Source organism: Amborella trichopoda, chromosome 1 (genome assembly GCF_054954075.1).
Source record: "Amborella trichopoda isolate Santa Cruz 75 chromosome 1, AtrichopodaSantaCruz75HAP2 v2.0, whole genome shotgun sequence".
Taxonomy (NCBI): domain Eukaryota; kingdom Viridiplantae; phylum Streptophyta; class Magnoliopsida; order Amborellales; family Amborellaceae; genus Amborella; species Amborella trichopoda.
Window position 1 is genome coordinate 3,112,684 of NC_142336.1, and position 24,736 is coordinate 3,137,419.

General features: G+C 36.6%; 1 protein-coding gene across 2 annotated transcripts; it reads right to left on the bottom strand.

Annotated features, from left to right (window-relative positions):
• Positions 1-75: 75 nt before the first annotated feature.
• LOC18427083 (membrane steroid-binding protein 1) lies at positions 76-24,239 on the bottom strand. Of its 2 annotated transcripts, XM_088857196.1 has the most exons (3): positions 23,767-24,239; positions 17,601-17,701; positions 76-752 (listed from the first exon to the last, which is right to left on the bottom strand). In XM_088857196.1, exons 1-3 carry the CDS (start codon positions 24,075-24,077, stop codon positions 646-648), a joined length of 519 nt encoding a protein of 172 aa, XP_088713322.1. In that variant the 5' UTR covers positions 24,078-24,239; the 3' UTR covers positions 76-645. The 2 variants fall into 2 exon arrangements, with proteins under 2 accessions (XP_088713322.1, XP_006836203.1); XM_006836140.4 differs by lacking the exon at positions 17,601-17,701.
• Positions 24,240-24,736: the final 497 nt, after the last annotated feature.

The window sequence follows — 24,736 nt, forward strand, 5'->3', positions numbered from 1 at the left end:
TTTTTGGGTAATTCCGGGGGGAAGACAACAAAAACTGCACAAACTTATGATCTCGATCTCATACAAATCTGCTTATTTTCACTATGCTTGATCTCATATTATATAACACATCCAAAGAAACTGTACATGATCGTGTACTATCCAATACATGAACTGTATATTAATCATATTCCATCAACTTGACACATGCAAATCAGCTACAGGCCCACAGCTGTTAAATGCTTCATAATAATACAAATAGAGGCAACATGAAAACAAGAGAGCTAACACGCATGTGTTCTTGTTTGTCATCGCTGGCTCGAAAGCAACATGCAACTGCTAGCAGCCAATATATAATGACAGATTTGTAGCAACAATAAGCGCCCCCTATTATTATCTTCGAGTTCATGCCAAAGTCACAAGCCATTTCGCGCGTTACTTGTTCATATTTCTGACATTTCTATAGCTTGGGACCAAACACTCACCTCTTCACCTCCACATCTCCACCATTCAAGTTTTCAGTGCTGCTATTTTCACTTTCTTTGCCATTCACGTCTCCCTCTCTCTTCTCTTTCTTCTCGACTATCTGACCCACTGTCACATATTTCTCCATGAATTTGTATTCCCAGTCCTGTAAGGTCTCGAGTTCTGAAGGGCTGAGACCTTCTATATCACCTGTGAGATCTTTTGGGTCGAAGGACATGAGAGCCAGGGCACGGCTTGCATCTCTACCCGCAAAGAGAGCATAATGGCCACCTGGACCATAAAACATTCTGGAACAAAACAAAAGCTCTGGCTAAGAAACCTCAACATGAAGTATGGAAGTACACGAAAATCTAATTGACAATGGAAAACTAGTGTTCGCAACCTAGCTGAGTTGACTCGGACTCGCCCGAGTCTTTCGAGCTTGGCAGAATACCCGACAACTCGGAGTGTATACATATGATCAATTAATTACAGTTTCATATTTCATTAAATCAATTGTAATTGACTTATAACTAGTTATGTTATACTTCTTTGTTTTTAGATTTTAATTTTCTATGTTTCTCTTTTTTCTGAGAAAATTATCTTTTACCAGTTTTCCATTTTTTAAAAATTTTTCTCATCTTTTATACACTTTTTATGTTCTTTATCATTTCTCTTGTCTTCTCCTGATTTCACTGATTTTTCATAGTTCTTTCCCAAATTTTTTATTTTTTTGGCTCTCTGGGAGGCTCAAAGTGGATTCGGGCAAGTCATGCACTGGCACCATCCATGGCCCGATTCATTGGCCAAGCCACGTTTTTTAGCAGCGTGGAAAGATATAGGCCACTGGGATCATCACCATCTAATGCAAAGATGGATATGATGTAGAGAGGGACCCACGAGTGGGGACATGTGCTCTGGGATCATCACCATCTAATGCAAAGATGGATATGATGTAGAGAGGGACCCACCAGTGGGGACATGTGCTCTATGCATGGGTCCCACTCTCTCTCCATCCCTTTGCATTGCACGTGGATGAAACCAATGGAGTATGGTTTCTTATAATCCATTGCAGAATAGTACGCTTTCCTAAATGAAACTAGAAACACACGCACACAACAAGTAAAAAAAAAAAAAGAAATTGCCCAAAGGATTTTACTTCAGCCAAAATGAAATTCCACAAAAGAGAAGCACATGGGAAGCTTTCCAACAACAGAGAGCTTTGATATTCCTTGGACTTCTTTTTTTTAATATGAAACAAAGGCCCATTCATAAAATGGTCCACAAATTGCTAGACAATTTGTGAATAACTATTTATTTTAATGTAATCTCCAACTACCCAAGAAACTCAATAAGCCAGTATGGCAACTAGTAAGGCCACCCAATCTGTTCTATATAAGATATTACCTTGTAAGTACACAAGTTATCCCAAGTGTAAGTAACAAAAGCCCCAAAAGGCAAAAGCTTTTGGCTTCTGGAAAATCATCATTATCATCCAAGCCTTATCCCAACTATTTAGGGTCGGTCACTGTTGACACTATCTTGAAATGATTGCATGGCGAGAAATACCTACGTCAATGGTGTTGACACAGGCGTTAGTGGCTCCAGCGCTGGCAATCAACAGCCCTGATTGAACTGACATTTTTTGGAACTGTTGCGGGGGCACTTTCCTAGAAATAGGGGCCCTTGCCTTTGATTTTTGGCTGGAGAACACACACCCTAGGTGATACTCTATCGCACACAAGACCCCCACCCAGTCGCCACCACTATTGCCACTAAGCCCTTAGAAACCCTAAGCCCAAGTCCTAATCCTGAGACCTTCTAAACCCTGAATCCATCTAAAAAACTTAATGTAAGCTCAATCCCAACTCCTTACCAGTCGAAATCATGAATCGCATCCATCCCCAAAAGCCCACCCCAGATCATCCATCTAAGCCATTCAATCCACATAAACAAGGACTTAGTCACAATACTACCCAGCCCCATCCGCCGACCTCCCAAGGACAGGATAAGTCAGTGCATTAAATTCAATACTGAACCACCCATCAACTCCAAGTGCTGGGCCCGGGGACCTGCTTGAGGTTATCCCTCCCTTTTCCTTACGTTCACTTCATTTCCTACCTTTGCATTGTGTTTGGGTTTCTTTTACAATTGGTCCAATTTCTTTTCATCTCTTTCTAAAGCATTTTCCAAATCCCTCCCCCTCTTATTTGAAAATATTTTTCAAAACTATCTTACCAAACTTTCGGTTTTATTTCCTTCATGAGCCGGCAACGCAGTTGAACTGTATGAAAGCGGTCTGATGACCAGCCTCCTGTAGGTCATAATTCGACAGAACCCCAAATCTACCTCTGGGTGATATTGTTTGAGTTCAAGGTCAAGGCTGGATGCAATGTTCAAAAATTTGGCCGCTCGACCGCCTAGGCGAAAAAATTTTAAAAATGCCTAGGCGCAGTTTGAGCAGGTGCATTATGCGTTAGGTTTCTGGGCGCCGCCTCATGACAACTTGAGGGCGGCAGAAAAAAACCCTCGGGTAAGGGTAAAATATGTAATTTTTTCCCCATAAAGAGGGGAGAAAAGGGTTTTTGGGGGGTATTCTATCGAAAGATCGATAAATTTTTTATTTTTTCGATTTCTTCTCAATGGACGAGGTTTACACCGACATCAATTTGATTTTGATATTTTTAAAATATTATCATATTTGAAAGTGATTTTATTTTGCTACAACATATTATGTTATAAATCATGCGTTTTTTCTTTTACTTTTTTTTTCTTTTACGATATATTTACATGTATGTAGTTAAAAGATTGATTTTTTTGGTGATTTATTGATTTTTCTCACTTGGACGATGAAATTGAGCATATATCAAATTTTTTTATGAATAATTGATTCCTTCTTTGTACAATGTGTCTTATTTTGATATTCTATTTTTTTGTTTTAGTTTATTTGATAAATTATTGATTATATCATATCTTAATGGGTTAAGTCTTATGTGAAAGTGAAACTAAAGTCTTAAAATGTCTTCTATATTCAGCTGTTCATTTAAGTGTTATTGTAAAGTAATAGTTAGTGTCTTAGTGACTGAATCCTTTAATCGTATGTATTTTACAGGTTTGTTGATTAGGTGATTGATTCTAAATCACATTGATTGATACTCGACCAATTATTATTCATTGAGGATAATGGCTTCTAATGCATCAAGTAGACCAACCGATCCACGTTGGAAGTATGGAACTTGTCCAAATCCTTTTGACAAGAATAGGATCGAGTGCAAGTTTTGCAAAACTGATATAATGTCGGCATCAACAGATTGAAGAAGTATTTTGCCGGCATTAAAGGGAATGCGGCGTCATGCACTCTAGTGCCTGCTGAGGTCAAAAGAGAGATACTAGAGAACTTGGGGGGGGTGAGAGCCAAAAAACATGAGGTGAGACTAACACGAGATCAACTTGTAGGGGCTGTAAATATAAGTGGAGATCGAAGAGAGGAAGAAAACATCTACACTGAGGTCAATTCTTCTAGTAGGCCAAGAACAAGAGGGCATACGGATGCTTTCTTACCTCACCCTAATCCTGAGGTACTACCACGAGAAAGGGGTCAGACAAGCTTAGAGACCCATATGAAGAAGGACCAGAGAGAGAGTCATCCAATATCTGGGGAGGTGGATGTTCCAAGCAAGCATTTCTTTTAATGCCGCTAACTTGAGTAGCTCTAGGCTATGTTGGAAGCAGTGGGCCAGATTGGGCCAGGGTTAAGAGCTCCAACTGCTTATGAGCTTAAAGGGCATGTACTCAGGAAAAAAGTGGAGCTAACAAACAACTACTCGAAGACCCACACTGATGCGTGGGGTGTATACGGTTGCACAGTAATGACCGATAGCTGGAGTGAGAAGAGACGCAAAAGCATCATGAATTTGATGGTGAATTGTACCTTAACGACAATGTTCAAGAGGTTTAGTGATGCTTCAGACAAGTCCCAAATGCACAGTTCATTTTTAATTTGGTGGACCAGTGTATAGAAGATATAGGGGAGGATAAAGTGGTCCAAGTTGTGCCCGATATGTATTCTGCTAATATCGCGGCTGCTAAATTATTGATGGATAAGAGGCCGCATATTTTCTAGTCCCCTTGTGGAGCACATTGCATGGACCTCATGCTTGAGGCCATTGGTAAGAGGAAGACGTTCAGGACAACCATCGAAAAGGCACAGAAAGTCACAGTTTATTTGTACAGTCACACTCAGGTATACATTTTAGTACTATACATGTTTCCTTGGTTATTAGTTACTTATTTTGAGTATTTTTAATGCATTTATTTATTGAGGGTAATTTACTTAACTTACGGAATTCTATGTTGGTCAGGTCTTAGCCATGAGGAGAAAGTTTACTGAGGACAGAGGTTGGTGAGACCTAGGGTGACTAGATTGGCCACCTCGTACTTGTCCTTGCAATCTTTATATGAGCAGAAGGGCAAATTGAGGTCTATGTTTGTGTTTAAGGATTGGACCAAGTCCAAGTGGTGCAAGAAAGTTGATGGAAGAGTTGTTATTGACAATATCATGGACTCAAGATTTGGAACCATATCCATTATGCCTTGTTAGTCTTTCACCCTTTGGTAAAGGTTCTCAAGTTGGTTGATGCTGAGAAGAAACCTACTATGGGGCACATCTATAAAGCCATGCAGGATGCGAAGGAAGAAATCAAGAGATGTTTGGGGGATATAAAGAAGTATGGGCCATTTTTTAAGATTATTGAAGACAAATGGAACTCCCAACTGGAGAGGCCCCTACACTTAGCAAGATACTACCTTAACCCTACTCACTTTTACACCGATGTTGAAGTACATAGTAGGCCTGAGTTCGTAGATGCTTTCAACCAGTGCAATGTGAAGCTCAAACCTAATCCTGACATGCATGATAAGGCAATGATGGAGTTAGATTTGTATAGGCTCGCTATTGGATCACCAGGTAAGGAGTTGGCAATCCGACAAAGGTCCAAGATCTCTCCTGAAAAGTTTAGAACTTCTTCAATTTGATTTTATCAAATATGAATACATCTCAAGGTAACAATCATGGTAAACAAAAAATGGACTTGGTACCCTATCCCATATCTGGACCTCTTATGCTCAGTTCTTCTTTACCAATAACACCTATGTCACCCATGCGGTCTACAAATGTACCAAAATATTTCATCTAGACTCCTTCTCAAAGTCCAATACAAACTCCTAGTCCTGCATTTACTCCAGCTGCTTACCGAAATAGACAAACTCCCTCCGCTTTTAAGTCAGTTTATGTTGAAACCGCATTTCTGGCTGATATACCCATATACGACAAGCATATAAACATTGACCCAAATAAATTAGCTCCCTTATATCTCACTAATCACTTGAACCCTACCAATGGCGCCAAGACTCGTGAATGGTACGAGGCTGTACTCATGGAAACTGGTTCAGTATCCATCGTACATTTCTATCAAGGTAATACTAAGCTATATGCATATTCTAAGCTACAAATTAAAAAATTATTATCTTATGAAGATTGGGGTAATAACCCTATGCAAGGCAAAAAGTTAGCCAATCCTGAATTCCAATACAAATATTATAAGTATGCTGAGTATATTGAGGCCTAGCATAAGGTCTTTGCATATCAAAATCCAAATAATACTCATTCTTGGTATGTCCAGTTTAAATTCTCTATCTTGGAACGGTTCTCTAGCTGGTTCCGACATTGATTCATGATATGGGGATCACATACTCAAATATTACCAGATGAATTTCATGCCTTTCAAGAAAAATTTGCCATTCATAATACATGCACTCCCTAAGATGATTATCACCTATACTTTATGGCCATCTATCAAATCCCATTGATTTTAAAATGGGATTACACTCTTTCTGAAAATAATACCAATAATTTTGAATATGTCCCTCGTCTTGGTAAAACCATCAAAATCAAATGGTGGGATATTTACAGTACTAAACGCTCCTCTTTGACACTCAAACGCATACCTCCTCAATTCGATATACTGCAACCTCAAGAAAATAATACTGTCAGTCTTCCCACTTTTTCTGCGTATCTCAAAAAAATGAGACTGTCACATCCAAATGCTACATTAGAAGAACTGGAAGAACAACTTCTTCATATTTTCGCAGCACCAAATCTAGGACCAACCACTTCAGAAGAAACTATACAGTCAGGCAACCTGCTTCTCGAAGATTTCAGTCAAAGACCCGAAGAGTAACCCGGCCCGATAGTTTCTACAGTTGATATAACCCCTAAAAAGTTGATATGACTCCACCATAAACATCGATATGACCCAACAAGCATAAAGCCATCGACTATAAAAGTTCATATGACCCTCCACAGTGAAGATGCTCCGTTTCCTTCGATGTGACTAATTTCGACTCACATCAAGGCCATACCTTTGCATACGTGGCCTCTCCTGATTCCCCGACGCCCGCACATACGACTGCCATCTCGCACAAAAGATTCGCCATCGCCATCACCATCACCAATGTACGGCCACCTCCTGCTTCCTCCATGTGTCCGCTTTCACCATCCATGTGACTCCACTCAGTTTCCTTCTCCATTACGGCATCCCTTCTCCGCCACTCAGCTTCCTTCTTCATTATGGCATCCTTCTCAGCCAATCAGCTTCCTTTGCCATTACGACATCCTTCCTCAGCCACACAGTTTCCTTCGAAACGAAGGCATCCAACTTCGTCATGTGCCTATAAAAACCTCCTCCCTTCTCCCAAAAAGAACAGACTTCGCAAGGACTACAAAGAAAGCATCTGAAGCAAGCTCAGCATATGGACTCATAGTTTCATACTTTCTCCTTTGCCTCTCTCTTCTACTTTGCTTTCTTCTATTTTTTGTAGACAGTAGGTTTATTCTCTTCAACCGTCTGTACATCAAGTCGATCACCTCTTACTACTTTAAATGTGTGATTGTAATATTTCCTCTCTACCTTCTCACTATCCCTCCGAGTGGAAACACTTTGCCAGTTTATGTATATGTAAACAGTAAGTTATGCTGTTTCTTTCTTAATCTATGATGCAGTTGAAATTTGTATACTTAAGGATTTAACATGATGTTAGGTTCCCAAAATATAGCCATTGTCTATCGCATTTATTACAAAGTAATGAATACGTTATGTCCTAATGTACTTCAAGTAGACACCCGAGGACAAACTATATTTTTCCAAACCAATATAGAAAAATCCAATACCATCATACCAAAAACAATATCCTGGTCAGACATTATCTTACCAGAATCATGGTCTATTCATAATGAAAACCAACCATCCCAAACATCTATACAAAATATTCCAAATAAAATTGTAGAACATACAGACGGAAATATTGAAATCCAATTTACTAATAATAGAACTACTATTCCTACTGCAACAATAGATTCTATATCTGTTCCTCAATTTTCTCCCAAAATTGAACCTTCAAGACAATCTGTTACCACATATACCCGTAGTCCACATTTAAGGACTCCTCCATCCACAAGTGGTACTCCTCGGAGACTACAAATTGATGGATTAAGAAGAACACCAGATAATATTATTATTCCACAATATAAACAGGCTCAACAAGAACCTGAAGAATCTGATTTCCTTCAAGTCTTACAACTTGAAGAACAATTTGATAATCAATATATCGAAAATGACTATTTATCTGTTGAAAATACAGATATAAGAGAATGGTATCTTGATACGTTTGAACCAAAATTAATATCTTTATTTCATAAAAAATATAACAAATTCCGAAAACAAGGAAACAAAAGTACTTGTTTCTTCACATGGTTAAAAGACATTTTACACCAGTACTCTATTCCTATACCAGAATTTCATCTTCAAACACTTGAATCTCAATATACTGTATTTAATACAACCGAGGGAAAACCGATTACTTCAATCCATCCTCCTGAGAAAAGCCTCAAAATCAAGGGAGCGCCATCAAAAACTCCCACAGAAACTGACAATGAGGACGAAGAATCAACCTCTCAAAGCCAAATGGTCCTTTATGAAACTGTAGCTACTCCTTATAAATTAAACAATACAAATATGTCCCGTATTGAATTACTTCTCCATATAATTGAACAAAACAATTATACAAACCTTTATCTTCAAACTCTTGGAAAACAAACGGTTAAAATCGAGAATTTGTTAACTCCCACACGACAAAATGAACCAAAAAAAATTCTCTTTAAACCTCCCCCTGAAATAAATAAGGACAAATTCTTTATAGGAGATGATAATAAAACTCTCATAGATCAGTTAATATCCAAATTATCTAAATTAGAACTCAAAGAACCCAAGAGAACAATTATTGAAACAAGCCCTGGAGCTAATTCAGAAGACAGAGGAACAGCTAAAATTCTCGTCCATGATAATATGGCTCTTCAAGAAGAAGACCCTGAACCTCAAATTAAAAATACTCTGTCAAATATGCAAAAGGCATTCACAAAACATAGTATTCCTTCAGACAATATTTATCGAATCAATTATAGTAAAAACTGGCAGCCTATAAATGCTAGACCATATTACAAGAGACCAAACCCCGTTGACATACAATTAGAAGATTTAGTTAGTCATACATCCACCTATACTGGTCGAACCATCAATAATTGGAGTATTGATGGAATTTCAGATCACCAAATACTAGATACTATGCGACATATGACAATGTACGCATCAGCATGTAAGATGGCTGGAAGCCATGACCAAGAAATAGCAAAAGCCATCGTGTCTGGATTTACTGGTTGGCTTAGAGGATGGTGGGATTTCCACCTCAATGATCAAACAAAACAACAGATTTTGACAAATACCCGAAATTGGACAGCAAAGAATGAACACAACCAAGATGTGTTATACACTGAAAGTGATGTTGTTAATACTTTAATATATACCATCGCCCTACATTTTATAGGCAATACTGCTATCTTAGCAGCAAGATCTGCTGATCTTTTATCAAACCTTAGATGTCCTACATTATCCCATTATAAATGGTATAAAGACGTTTGCTTTTCTCATTTACTTATACGAGAAGATAGCCATTTAGATCATTGGAAAGAAAAATTCGTAGCCGGCTTACCCTATTTATTTGCTGAAAAGGTGAAAGAATGCTTAAAAGGTAAGCATGGTGGTACAATCATCTATTCTCAATACACCTTAGGAGAATTATCGGCAGAAATCTGTGCTGAAGGATTAGCCTTATGCACAGACATGAAATTAAAGAAACAAATCGATAAACAAAATATAAGTGGTAAAAAAGAATTAGAAGATTTCTGTGAACAGTTTGGTTATCACATTGATAAAAATAAACCCCATGATATACATAAATTCCATAAACGCAAACATAAATTTAAATCTAAACAAAAGCAAGATAAACCTCCAAATGTTTCTAAAAAGAAAAAGAAATTTACAAAAAGATTTGCTTCTAATAAATCATCCCAAAGAAAGGATAAAAAATTACCTGTCTGTTATAAATGTGAAAAAGTTGGTCATTACAAAAGCCAATGTAAAGTCAAAAAGAAAATTGCTGCCGTAATCTTAGATGAACAAATAAGAAATAAAATCTATGATATTATCCAAATCTACGATTCTCTATCTAGTTCAGATTCAGATACTACTTCATCCAGTAGTAATACATCTTTTCTTGGTAATATCCATGATGAAGACCTTTATTGGTCAAATACATCCAGTAGTTCCGAAAATGATGATGACATATGTAAATGTCCTATTCCTACTTCTAATATTCATACTTTGCCAAAAGAAGATAATCTCATATTAGATCTAATAGAGAAAATTTCTGACCCTCATGAAAAACGACAAGTAACTACTCAGTTTATCAATCTTGCTAAAACAAAATCAAAACCTATTCCATTAATCAAACATCCAGATGAATATAATTTTTCTGGTATAATGAAATGTATAAGTCCGCATGAAGCCTATCAAAAAGAACCAACCATTGTTGATCTCAAGCAAGAAGTAAATATTGTAAAAACAGAAGTTGCTCAATTAAAAAATCGGATACAAATTCTAGAACTCCAAAATGAAATCCCATGAATAGATACTGATACCGATTCTATTGAATTTGATCACCTAATCAGAACATCTCATCCACAACATAGAGAAACATCAACAAGTAAATCTGTAAATGTTTTGAATAAAGTCATTACACAAAAATGGTTTATCTTAGTAACAATAGTCATAAGTGATGAATATGAATTTCAATCTTTAGCATTAGTAGATTCAGGGGCAGATCTCAACTGCCTCAATGAAGGACTAGTTCCTACAAAATATAAAACAACCCAAATCCTGAATACTGCTGATGGAAGCAGATTGTTTATCAAATACAAACTGTCAAATGCAAAAATCTGCAATGAAGGCCACTGCTTCCCAACTACTTTCATAATGGTCAAAGGACTCAACCAAGCTGTAATCCTTGGAGTACATTTTCTCACTCTTTTATATCCAATGAAAATTACTCAATCAGGAATTGAAACAAGTGTTCATGACACCCATATTAAATTCGATTTTCTTGATAAACCAAAAATCAAAGAGATCAATACAGTTAAAAATCATATCAAACAAAAAGAGGATTTTCTAGGATCATTACAACTTGAAATCAAACATAAGGTTGTTACGGAAAGACTCCAAACTAAAGATATGATACAAAAAATACAACTTAAAAGTATTATTGAACAAGAAATATGTCATGAATTACCAACTGCTTTCTGGAATAGAAAACAGCATATTGTCGGATTACCATATGAACCCGATTTTAATGAAACAAAAATCCCAACGAAAGCTCGTCCTATTCAAATGAATACTGAATTACTTCAAACATGTCACATGGAGATCAAAGATCTCCTTCAAAACAAACTTATCTGTCCAAGCCTATCTCCATGGAGCTGCTCTGCTTTTTATGTCAATAAAAACGCTAAACAGGAACGAGGAGTCCCACGATTAGTCATCAACTATAAACCTCTCAATAAGGTCTTACAATGGATAAGATATCTTATTCCCAACAAAAAAAATTTATTAGACCAATTAGTACATGCTGTTATCTTTTCAAAATTTGATTTCAAAATTTGATTTAAAATCAGGATTCTGGCAGATTCAGATAAAAGAAGAAGACAAGTATAAAACTGCTTTTAATGTACCATTCGGACAATATGAATGGAATGTAATGCCTTTTGGTCTTAAAAATGCTCCATCTGAATTTCAGAAAATTATGAATGATGTCTTTAATCCTTATTATAAATTTATGATTGTTTACATAGATGATGTACTGGTCTATTCTGACTCCTTAGATCAACATTTCAAACATCTTCATACTTTCATCAATACTATCAAACATGCTGGTTTAGTTGTTTCTACTAAAAAACTTAATTTGTTCCAATCCAAAATCCAACTTCTAGGACATAATATTAATCAAGGTACAATTATCCCCATTGATAGATCAATTTTATTTGCTGATATATTCCCTGATAAAATTTTAGACAAAACAGAATTGCAACGATTTCTAGGGTGTCTTAATTATATTAGTAACTTCTATCAAAATCTTGCCATAGAAGCCAAACCTTTATATAATAGGTTAAAAAAGAATCTTTCCCCATGGACTGAAATCCATACTTTAGCTGTTCAACGACTTAAGCAAAAAGCCAAAGAATTACCTTGCTTAACACTTCCCAATCCTACTGCATTTAAAATCATTGAATGCGATGCCTCTGACTTAAGTCTCGGCGGTATACTAAAACAATGGTGTGATTCTACTGAGCAATTAATTCGCTTTACTTCTAAAGCATGGAATCCTACACAAATGAATTCTTTTACTATCAAAAAAGAATTACTTGCCATTATACACCGTGTTACTAAGTTTCAAAGTGATATTTTGAATCAACATTTCTTGATACGTATTGATTGTAAAGCTGCTAAGGACATTCTGCAAAAGGATGTTCAAAATCTTGTTTCCAAACAAATATTTGCGCGTTGGCAAGCGATATTATCTGCTTTTGATTTTTCTATTGAACATCTTCCCGGCTCTACTAATTCGTTACCTGACTTTCTTACCCGTGAATTTTTGCAGGGGGGCACCCTGTTTAAGAGTATTAATAATTGTCACTAGTTACTGTATCTAAAGAAACTTACTAAATTAATCCATTAGAGAAAGTTGGTCCGAGCATTGAGGTTAGAGACGCTCAAATACCCAGTCTAAGGACTGTTAAGGCCAGGAGAGCCGCTGAGGTTGAAGAAGACATAAGAGGTAGTCACAGAGGACTGTCCAGATAACACTCAACCGCAACCTAATAATGGAAAAATTTATTAAGAATCTATCGGATAAAGCAATTAGTTCAACTAATAGTACTCTAAGAATTAAAAATAAAGAAGAAATTATCATAAATGATATAGAAGCCCAAATTCAAAATTGGAACATACCAAAGGTTCCAATATCTGATGTTTATAAAAAAAGTACTTTTGATCTTAAAATGGGATATGCTATCAAAACAGTAAAATAGACTCTAACTGTTACAAGTACTCAAGAAGATTTCCAATTATTATCTAATAAAATATTACAAGTCCATAAAACAAAAAATTATAAATATCTTCATATAGGTTTAATACAAATTGCAATTAAACCTTTAACTCGTTTAGGACTTAATAATTCTATTCTGGTATGTCTACGTGACACTAGACATACTAGATTTCCAACTCATTACTCGGAATGGTTGAATCTAGCCTATGTAGCGGACCGATATATTTTAATTATTTTCCTAATTATTCTGTATCACTTACAGATCCAAATATCTTAAATGTTTTAAGTCTAAACTTGAAAACTCAAGGATTTGACATGATGTTAGGTTCCCAAAATATAGCCATTGTCTATCGCATTTATTACAAAGTAATGAATACGTTATGTCCTAATGTACTTCAAGTAGACACCCGAGGACAAACTATAATTTTCCAAACCAATATAGAAAATCCAATACCATCATACCAAAAACAATATCCTGGTCAGACATTATCTTACCGAATCATGGTCTATTCATAATGAAAACCAATCATCTCAAACATCTATACAAAATATTCCAAATAAAATTATAGAACATACAGACGGAAATATTGAAATCCAATTTACTAATAATAGAACTACTATTCCTACTGCCACAATAGATTCTATATATGTTCCTCAATTTTCTCTCAAAATTGAACCTTCAAGACAATCTGTTACCACATATACCCATAGTCCACATTTAAGGACTCCTCCATCCACAAGTGGTACTCCTCGGAAACTACAAAATTGATGGATTAAGAAGAACACCAGATAATATTATTATTCCACAATATAAACAGGCTCAACAAGAACCTGAAGAATCTGATTTCCTTCAAGTCTTACAACTTGAAGAACAATTCGATAATCAATATATCGAAAATGACTATTTATCTGTTGAAAATACAGATATAAGAGAATGGTATCTTGATACGTTTGAACCAAAATTAATATCTTTATTTCATAAAAAATATAACAAATTCTGAAAACAAGGAAAAAAAAGTATTTGTTTCTTCACATGGTTAAAAGAAATTTTACACCAATACTCTATTCCTATACCAAAATTTCATCTTCAAACACTTGAATCTCAATATACTGTATTTAATACAACAGCGGGAAAACCGATTACTTCAATCCATCTTCCTGAGAAAAGCTTCAAAATCAAGGGAGCACCATCAAAAACTCCCACAGAAACTGACAATGAGGACGAAGAATCAACCTCTCAAAACCAAATGGTCCTTTATGAAACTGTAGCTACTCCTTATAAATTAAACAATGCAAATATGTCCCGTATTGAATTACTTCCCCATATAATTGAACAAAACAATTATACAAACTTTATCTTCAAACTCTTGGAAAACAAACGGCTAGAATCGAGAATTTGTTAACTCCCACACGACAAAATGAACCAAAGAAAATTCTCTTTAAACCTCCCCCTGAAATAAATAAAGACAAATTCTTTATAGGAGATGATAATAAAACTCTCATAGATTAGTTAATATCCAAATTCTCTAAATTAGAACTCAAAGAACCCAAGAGAACAATTATTGAAACAAGCCCGGGAGCTAATTCAGAAGATAGAGGAAAAGCTAAAATTCCCGTCCATGATAATATGGCTCTTCAAGAAGAAGACCCTGAACCTCAAATTAAAAATACTCTGTCAAATATGCAAAAGGCATTCACAGAATATAGTATTTCTTCAGAGATTATTTATCGAATAAATTATAGTAAAAACTGGCAGCCTATAAATGCTAGACCATATTACAAGAGACCAACCCCGATTGACATACAATTAGAAAAAGATTTAGTTAGTCATACATCCACCTATACTGGTCGAACCATCAGTAATTGGAGTATTGATGGAATTTTAGATCACCAAATACTAGATACTATGCGACATATGACAATGTACGCATCAGCATGTAAGATGGCTGGAGCCATGACCAGGAAATAGTAAAAGCCATCATGTCTGCATTTACTGGTTGGCTTAGAGGATGGTGGGATTCCCACCTCAATGATCAAACAAAACAACAGATTTGACAAATACCCGAAATTGGACAGCAAAGAATGAACACAACCAATTCTTAGAGTACTACTAGTTGAACCAACTGCTTTATCTGATAGATTCTTAATAAATTTTTCCATTATTAGGTTGCGGTTGAGTGTTATCTAGACAGTCCTCTGTGACTACCTCTTATGTCTTCTTCGACCTCAACGGCTCGCCTGGCCTTAACGGTCTTTAGACTGGGTGTCTAAGCGTCTCTAACCTCAATGCTCGGACCAACTTTCTCTAATGGATTAATTTAGTAAGTTTCTTTAGATACAAGAACTAGTGACAACTATTAATACTCTTAAACAGGGTGTGGCTTTAAAACCAATTTCGGCGCAAGATCTACCCTATCTTATCCTACGGATTTTATCGTAAATAGGCAAAGATAACAGAGTTATAAGTTATTAGTTGTTGGAGAAGTGTAACATAATACAGATAAGCACATATGAGAATTAAAGCAGAAATCCAAGATATATCAAGAACAATCCACGAAGTATGAGTAAGATTGCGAATTTTAGAAGTAAATACAAATTTCAACTGCATCATAGATTAAGAAAGAAACAGCATAACTTACTGTTTACATACACATAAACTGGTAAAGTGTTTCCACTTGGAGGGATAGTAAGAAGGTAGAGAGGAAATATTACAATCACACATTTAAAGTAGTAAGAGGTTACCGACTTGATGTACAGACGGCTGACGAGAATAAACCTACTGTCTATAGAAAATAGAAGAAAGCAAAGTAGAAGAGAGAGGCAAAGGAGAAAGTATGAAACTATGAGTCCTTATGCTGAGCTTGCTTCAGATGCTTTCTTTGTAGTCCTTGCGAAAGCTGTTCTTCCTGGGAGAAGGGAGGAGGTTTTTATAGGCACGTGACGAAGTTGGATGCCTTCGTCTCGAAGGAAACTGTGTGGCTGAGGAAGGATGTCGTAGTGGCGAAGGAAGCTGAGTGGCTGAGAAGGATGCCGTAATGAAGAAGGAAGCTGAGTGGCGGAGAAGGGATGCCGTAATGGAGAAGGAAACTGAGTGGAGTCACATGGATGGTGAAAGCGGACACATGGAGGAAGCAGGAGGTGGCCGTACATTGGTGATGGTGATGGCGATGGCGATGGCGAATCTTTTGTGCGAGATGGCAGTCGTATGTGCGGGCGTCGGGGAATCAGGAGAGGCCACGTATGCAAAGGTATGGCCTTGATGTGAGTCGAAATTAGTCACATCGAAGGAAACGGAGCATCTTCACTGTGGAGGGTCATATGAACTTTTATAGTGGATGGCTTTATGCTTGTTGGGTCATATCGATGTTTATAGTGGAGTCATATCACCTTTTTAGAGGTTATATCAACTGTAGAAACTATCGGACCGGGCTACTCATCGGGTCTTTGACTGAAATCTTCGAGAAGCAAGTTGCCTGACTGTATAGTTTCTTCTGAAGTGGTTGGTCCTGGATTTGGTGCTGCGAAAATATGAAGAAGTTGTTCTTCCAGTTCTTCTAATGTAGCATTTGGATGTGATAGTCTCATTTTTTTGAGATACGCAGAAAAAGTGGGAAGACTGACAGTATTATTTTCTTGAGGTTGCAGTATATCGAATTGAGGAGGTATGCGTTTGAGTGTCAAAGAGGAGGGTTTAGTACTGTAAATATCCCACCATTTGATTTTGATGGTTTTACCAAGACAAGGGACATATTCAAAATTATTGGTATTATTTTCAGAAAGAGTGTAATCCCATTTTAAAATCCATGGGATTTGATAGATGGCCATAAAGTATAGGTGATAATCATCTTGGGGAGTGCAGGTATTATGAATGGCAAATTTTTCTTGAAAGGCATGAAATTCATCTAGTAATATTTGAGTATGTGATCCCCATATCATGAACCAATGTCGGAACCAGCTAGGGAACCGTTCCAAGATAAGGAATTTAAATTGGACATACCAAGAATGAGTATTATTTGGATTTGGATATGCAAAGACCTTATGCCAGGCCTCAATATACTCAGCATACTTATAATATTTGTATTGGAATTCAGGATTGGCTAACTTTTTGCCTTGCATAGGGTTATTACCCCAATTTTCATAAGATAATAATTTTTTAATTTGTAGCTTAGAATATGCATATAGCTTAATGTTACCTCGATAGAAATGTACGATGGATACTGAACCAGTTTCCATGAGTACAGCCTCGTACCATTCACGAGTCTTGGCGCCATTGGTAGGGTTCAAGTGATTAGTAAGATATAAGGGAGCTAATTTATTTGGGTCAATGTTTATATGCTTGTCGCATATGGGTATATCAGCCAGAAATGCGGTTTCAACATAAACTGACTTAAAAGCGGAGGGAGTTTGTCTATTTGGGTAAGCAGTTGGAGTAAATGCAGGACTAGGAGTTTGTATTGGACTTTGAAGAGGAGTTTGGATGAAATATTCTGGTACATTTGTCGACCGCATGGGTGACATAGGTGTTATTGGTAAAGAAGAACTAGGCATAAGAGGCCCAGATATGGGATAGGGTACCAAGTCCATTTTTTGTTTACCATGATTGTTACCTTGAGATGTATTCATATTTGTATGAGTATTTTGCAAAAATAACTGTAAACTGTAAGGAATACTATCTGGCTCAGGTAGTGGTGGTAATATACGGCCCCCCCTGCAAAAATTCACGGGTAAGAAAGTCAGGTAACGAATTAGTAGAGTCGGGAAGATGTTCAATAGAAAAATCAAAAGCAGATAATATCGCTTGCCAACGGACAAATATTTGTTTGGAAACAAGATTTTGAACATCCTTTTGCAGAATGTCCTTAGCAGCTTTACAATCAGTACGTATCATGAATTATTGATTCAAAATATCACTTTGAAACTTAGTAACACAGTGTATAATGGCAAGTAATTCTTTTTTGATGGTATATATTAAAGTATTAACAGCATCACTTTTGGTGTATAACACATCTTGGTTGTGTTCATTCTTTGCTGTCCAATTTCCGGTATTTATCAAAATCTGTTGTTTTGTTTGATCATTGAGGTGGAAATCCCACCATCCTCTAAGCCAACCAGTAAATCCAGACACGATGGCTTTTGCTATTTCCTAGTCATAGCTTCCAACCATCTTACATGTTGATGCGTACATTGTCATATGTCGCATAGTATCTAGTATTTGGTGATCTGAAATTCCATCAATACTCCAATTACTGATGGTTCGACCAGTATAGGTGGATGTATGACTAACTAAATCTTCTTCTAATTGTATGTCAACCGGGGTTGGTCTTTTGTAATATGGTCTAACATTTATAGGCTACCAGTTTTTACTATAATTGATTCGATAAATATTGTCTGAAGAAATACTATGTTCTGTGAATGCCTTTGGCATATTTGACAGAGTATTTTTAATTTGAGGTTCAGGGTCTTCTTCTTGAAGAGCCATATTATCATGGACGAGAATTTTAGCTTTTCCTCTGTCTTCTGAATTAGCTCCAGGGCTTGTTTCAATAATTGTTCTATTGGGTTCTTTGAGTTCTAATTTAGATAATTTGGATATTAATTGATCCATGAGAATTTTATTATCATCTCCCATAAAAAATTTGTCCTTATTTATTTCAGGGGGAGGTTTAAAGAGAATTTTCTTTGGTTCATTTTGTCGTGTTAGAGTTAACAAATTCTCGATTCTAACCGTTTGTTTTCCAAGAGTTTGAAGATAAAGGTTTGTATAATTGTTTTGTTCAATTATATGGAGAAGTAATTCAATACGGGACATATTTGCATTGTTTAATTTATAAGGAGTAGCTACAGTTTCATAAAGGACCATTTGGTTTTGAGAGGTTGATTCTTCGTCCTCATTGTCAGTTTATGTGGGAGTTTTTTATGGTGCTCCCTTGATTTTGAGGCTTTTCTCAGGAGGATGGATTGAAGTAATCGGTTTTCCCTCTGTTGTATTAAATACATATATTGAGATTCAAGTGTTTGAAGATGAAATTATCATAAATGATATAGAAGCCCAAATTCAAAATTGGAACATACCAAAGGTTCCAATATCTGATGTTTATAAAAAAGGTACTTTTGATCTTAAAATAGGATATGCTATCAAAACAGTAGAACAGACTCTATCTGTTACAAGTAATCAAGAAGATTTCCAATTATTATCTAATAAAATATTACAAATCCATAAAACAAAAAATTATAAATATCACCATATAGATTTAATACAAATTGCAGTTAAACCTTTAACTCGTTTAGGACTTAATAATTCTATTCTGGTATGTCTACGTGACACTAGACATACTAGATTTTCCGACTCATTACTCGGAATGGTTGAATCTAGCCTATGTAGCGGACCGATATATTTTAATTATTTTCCTAATTATTCTGTATCACTTACAGATCCAAATATCTTAAATGTTTTAAGTCTAAACTTGAAAACTCAAGGATTTGACATGATGTTAGGTTCCCAAAATATAGCCATTGTCTATCGCATTTATTACAAAGTAATGAATACGTTATGTCCTAATGTACTTCAAGTAGACACTCGAGGACAAACTATAATTTTCCAAACCAATATAGAAAAATCCAATACCATCATACCAAAAACAATATCCTGGTCAGACATTATCTTACCAGAGTCATGGTCTATTCATAATGAAAACCAACCATCCCAAACATCTATACAAAATATTCCAAATAAAATTATAGAACATACAGACGGAAATATTGAAATCCAATTTACTAATAATAGAACTACTATTCCTACTGCCACAATAGATTCTATATCTGTTCCTCAATTTTCTCCCAAAATTGAACCTTCAAGACAATCTGTTACCACATATACCCATAGTCCACATTTAAGGACTCCTCCATCCACAAGTAGTACTCCTCGGAGACTACAAATTGATGGATTAAGAAGAACACCAGATAATATTATTATTCCACAATATAAACAGGCTCAACAAGAACCTGAAGAATCTGATTTCCTTCAAGTCTTACAACTTGAAGAACAATTCGATAATCAATATATCGAAAATGACTATTTATCTGTTGAAAATACAGATATAAGAGAATGGTATCTTGATACGTTTGAACCAAAATTAATATCTTTATTTCATAAAAAATATAACAAATTTCGAAAACAAGGAAACAAAAGTACTTGTTTCTTCACATGGTTAAAAGACATTTTACACCAATTTCAACCAGTGCAATGTGAAGCTCAAACCTAATCCTGACATGCAGGATAAGGCAATGATGGAGTTAGATTTGTATAGGCTCGCTATTGGATCACTAGGTAAGGAGTTGGCAATCCGACAAAGGTCCAAGATCTCTCCTGAAAAGTTTAGAACTTCTTCAATTTGATTTTATAATTTGAGTATTTAATTTCAATTAGCCAAATGGACAGAGTCCTTAGTTACTAAATTACTACATTCACAATTTTACATTTAAATGAAATAGGTGCATGGTGGATGGGCCATGGTGGAAGCACCCCTCATTTGAGGCAGATGGCCATGGAAATACTCAATTTGACTTGTAGCTCTTCTGGGTGTCTGCGCAACTTCAGCACCTTTGAAATGGTAATATTACTTATTAAGTTAATGTCATACATACTTCGTAGTAGACTAGTTAATACCTAGTAAGTTGTAACTAAGTGAGTTTTTTTTTCTATTAGGTGTATACAAAGAAGAGGAACAGACTAGAGCAAAAACGACTAAACGACCTAGTCTTTGTTCAGTATAATCAGAAGTTGCAAGAGCGCCATCATCAGCTCGAGCACAATCAAAGGAAGGCTATTGAAGCATTTGATATTGATGACACATTCGAGTGGATGGTCGATGCCAGTGATGACGAGGTTTTCCCTAGAGAGGGCTTGACCTGGGGCCAGGTTTGTGAGGGTGTTGGGACAGCAATTCCCCTTGCGCATACCACTCACGCTCAAACTCAAGAGTCAGAGCCAAAGGAAGGGGAAGGAGAAGGCAGAGACGAAGAAGAGGAAGAGGGCATTGACACTAAGAAAGGATGATGAAGAAGAAGAAGTAGATTTAGAGGAGAAAAGGGATGACGCTTAATAAATTGAGGAGGGCGATGACTCTGATGACGATGGCATGGCAACAACATCATCATCAAACGCTCCTCATGATCCAATTGAACACCCTGAGTGGTGATGCCGCTGATGCCATAGAGTTGTTTGGTTAATGAATGATGACTTGATGTATATGTTTTTTTATTTTGCCTTGTTGACTTGTGTAGAACTGTAGCGTTGATTCGTTTCTAGTATGGACTTCTAGTTTACTACAATGACATTTGGAATTTCAAGCATTTTAATGTCTTACAACTTACAAGTTACAATCTCTTTGAGACTTGTATGATTGTCTCGTCCATAAATATAGTAAGTGATTGTACTCATTGTAGTATTGTATTGTTGGGACTATTATGTTTTCGTCTATTTCATGATCAAGGGGAGTTTGGGGCTCCACAATTGCCCTAAAACCCCCTAAGGCTATAAACCATGCCCTAAGAACTCCCCTATTTTTTATGTTTGGGGTGGGGGGGTTGATTTTGGTGAGGGCACCCTGTCCATGGGCACCTGCCTAAGCAGCCAGGCACCATACCACGTAGGCACCCGAATCCCTTTTTCTGAACATTGTGGTCGAAGTGCCATTCGCCACAAACTTTTGCATGAACAAGTCCACATGGGTTGGAGAAAGGTCAATAATGTTGAATAGCTGAAAAAAAAAATTCTTGACTACTCACAAGTGGATCACAAGGCGGTCCACCTTTTATCTTCCTACACATCAAATAAAGGAACCATAACCCCTCATTGCATTAATGGTTACTGGTTAGAGATTATGTCCCCCTTTGTCAACCTAGACTCTCAGCCTGTGTTACTGCAGCACCAAAGAAGATTTGGGTGTTGATCACATACTAGGGATGAGATAAAAGTTCCACATTCATTGCAATAGTGAACCCCTCAATAATGCAACCTTGTCACCACCATCAACTAGCTCCAAGACTTAGGAACAATAATGAAAAGAATGGCAAAAGAGGGCCATCAATCTTAAGATCTATTGAACAGTGAAAGGAACCTCATAGCAAGCCATAATTACGATGGAACAAGAAGCCAAAGAGGCTCCACCACCACTCATCAGAAAAACAAAGAAGCTAAAGCAGTGCAATCTCCAACTCAATTGATTACCAAAACCCATCCTTCCAAGTATGAAACCAAAGAAAGCCCAACAAATTCAAATACAAACTGTTATCCACCTCATATAAGCCAGGTTTTAATGACTACCGTCCATATAATTTCAACAATGATTGCATATAATGACCAAGGAACTTGAATAATGCAAAGACAATGCGCCTACAAAAATGAAGCCAATTCCATATGTAGATAGATGAATCTCAGTAGTTGAGCTCAAATCCGTAGCCAACGATTCTCGTTAATCTCAAATGCAGGACCAAAAAAAACCAAAGAGGAGAACCAACACAACATTTCCACTCAAAAGACACCAACAAGTCAAAGCTTCATGTCAACTCACATCCAGTAAAAGATATGAGAGAGAGAAAGAAAAAGAGAATTATTAAGGAAACCATAAAAGCCACTCCGAACACTAAACATGTACACAAGGCCTTTCCCTATTGACAAGGTATTAATTACATAAGAAATTTATAAAAGACATAATCAACTAAGTCAAATAATGTGCATGAGACCATACCTATTGGAAATATTTGTGTTTCTACATAAAGCCCTCAATTCTTAAGAATTCAGCAATTTAATAAATATAAATATACTTTAACCTTTAATATTAGATCAGAACCCCTCCCTTTGTAACTTTTTAATTTTAAAAAAAAAAACATTGTAACGTTCTACTACCTAATAACACAACTTTTTTCACAAACATGCAAGAAATAACCCAAAAACCTTGCTCTAAAAGTGAAGCTTTGGCTAGTGATACCCTCAGAGCAAAAAATAATTAAATAATAATAAAACTCAAAACTTCTTTTCTCTTTAAAATTAAAACATGAAACCCCCAAAGATAGTCAATTTCTGATAAAGAGTAAAAAGGAAAAGCTCCTCAAATTTGAAAACTCAAACCCCAAATCCTGCCTTTAAAAAGCTGGTACAAACAGTCCAATCCCCATGCCCAAAATCCAGTACCCCTGTATCCCAAAACCATAGGCATAAACTGTAATCCTAGAACTCTATATCTCTAAAACTACAATCCCCATATCACACAAACTATAAACCACGAGTTCGATTCAAAAGCCTAAAACCTGAACCCATAAATCCACAACACTTCTGCCTTGTAGACCTCTGAAAACTCTGAAACATTGGTTTTTTAATTAATAAGGTCTCTATAGGATTCACTGTATCTGTGAGCTACAAGAATTCTACGACAGTGAAACCCAAATTCTACATACTTCACTTTCATTTTTGTGGATTAATGTCATGAAATAACAATTCATTTGCTTGCTTACCCATGCACTTCTTCTCAAAACCATTATCTCTACATACATAATGGTTCTTCTCTTCACTATCTCTACATATGCAGTTGTCCTTCACCACAAATTATTCAGTCTCTAATAGTTCACATCTCTCTCTCTCTCTCTCAAGCAAAAAATAAGGAAAATGATCAAGCATAAATTGCAGAAAATGATGAAACTACAAGGAAGAGAAAGAGAATCCTAAACCAAAATAAAATAATAAAATTGCAGAGAGTGAAGAAATGGCGATAATACCTTGACCTAGTGACGTCATAGATCTGGCCTTTGATAGCCATGAGAAGAGGCTTCGTGGGGTCAGAGCCATCATAAGCTCGAAGCTCCTCCTCTGTGACATCGCCCAACTGAACTGGCTCCAAATTCACAGGCATCGACATCATCTCCATGGCTGACCGAGAAGTAGCATTAGGAGGCGGAGGGTCTGACACGAACAAGGCGCATACCAGGTGGTAAACACCCACCATTAGAGCCAATGTGGTGAAGAAAGCCACAGGTGACAGGCCCGTGTACGCCGGGATGGCTTCGAGGAAAACAGAGTAGAAAGCCATTGATGGGGCAGAGAGAGAAAGGAATCTGACAGGTTTTGCGCAGTGAGAGTGTGGAGGATCAATAGGGTAGAGAGAGAGGTATTCACAGAAGAGAGAGAAAGAGGGGAAAAAAATATTAATGGAGTTTTTTTCTAAGACAGAGAAAAGAGGTTAGGTGAGACTGAAGACGTCAATGAAGAGAGGAAGTGATACTTGTTCAGTACTATGCTGACCAGCTCTAGAGAGAGAATATGTCCGCGTTAATAGTTTTAGAGAGAGAGAGAGAGCATTAGCTCCAAGTTCACCAGTAATGGTTGAGGAAAGAGAAAGTTTAAGTGATACTGGGCTCATGACAGACAGACAGAGAGAGTATTAGGGTCCAAATCCCCCAGTTTAATGGGTTCATGAGAAAGTGAGAGAGTATTAGGCCCAAATCCCCCAGTTTAATGGGCTCATGGGAAAGTGAGAGAGAGAATTAGATCCAAATTCCCCAATTTAATTGGCTCATGATGAAGAGAGAGTGAGAGAGCTTTAGATCCAAATTCCCCAGTTTAATTGTTGAAGAGAGGAAATTTGATCATAGAAACCAAGGGGTGGCTACTGGTCGGGTCGGGTCTGGGTCCAGCAGATCCGAAAAATGATATGGTACCCAGACCTAAAAATATAGTGTGGGACCTTCA

Coding starts and splice junctions, on each gene's coding strand:
- LOC18427083 (XM_006836140.4), bottom strand. CDS start 24,077: ATGGCTTTCTACTCTGTTTTCCTCGAAGCCATCCCGGCGTACACGGGC. Junction 753..23,766: donor TATGACGTCACTAGGTCAAG/GTATTATCGCCA, acceptor GTTTTGTTCCAG/AATGTTTTATGGTCCAGGTG.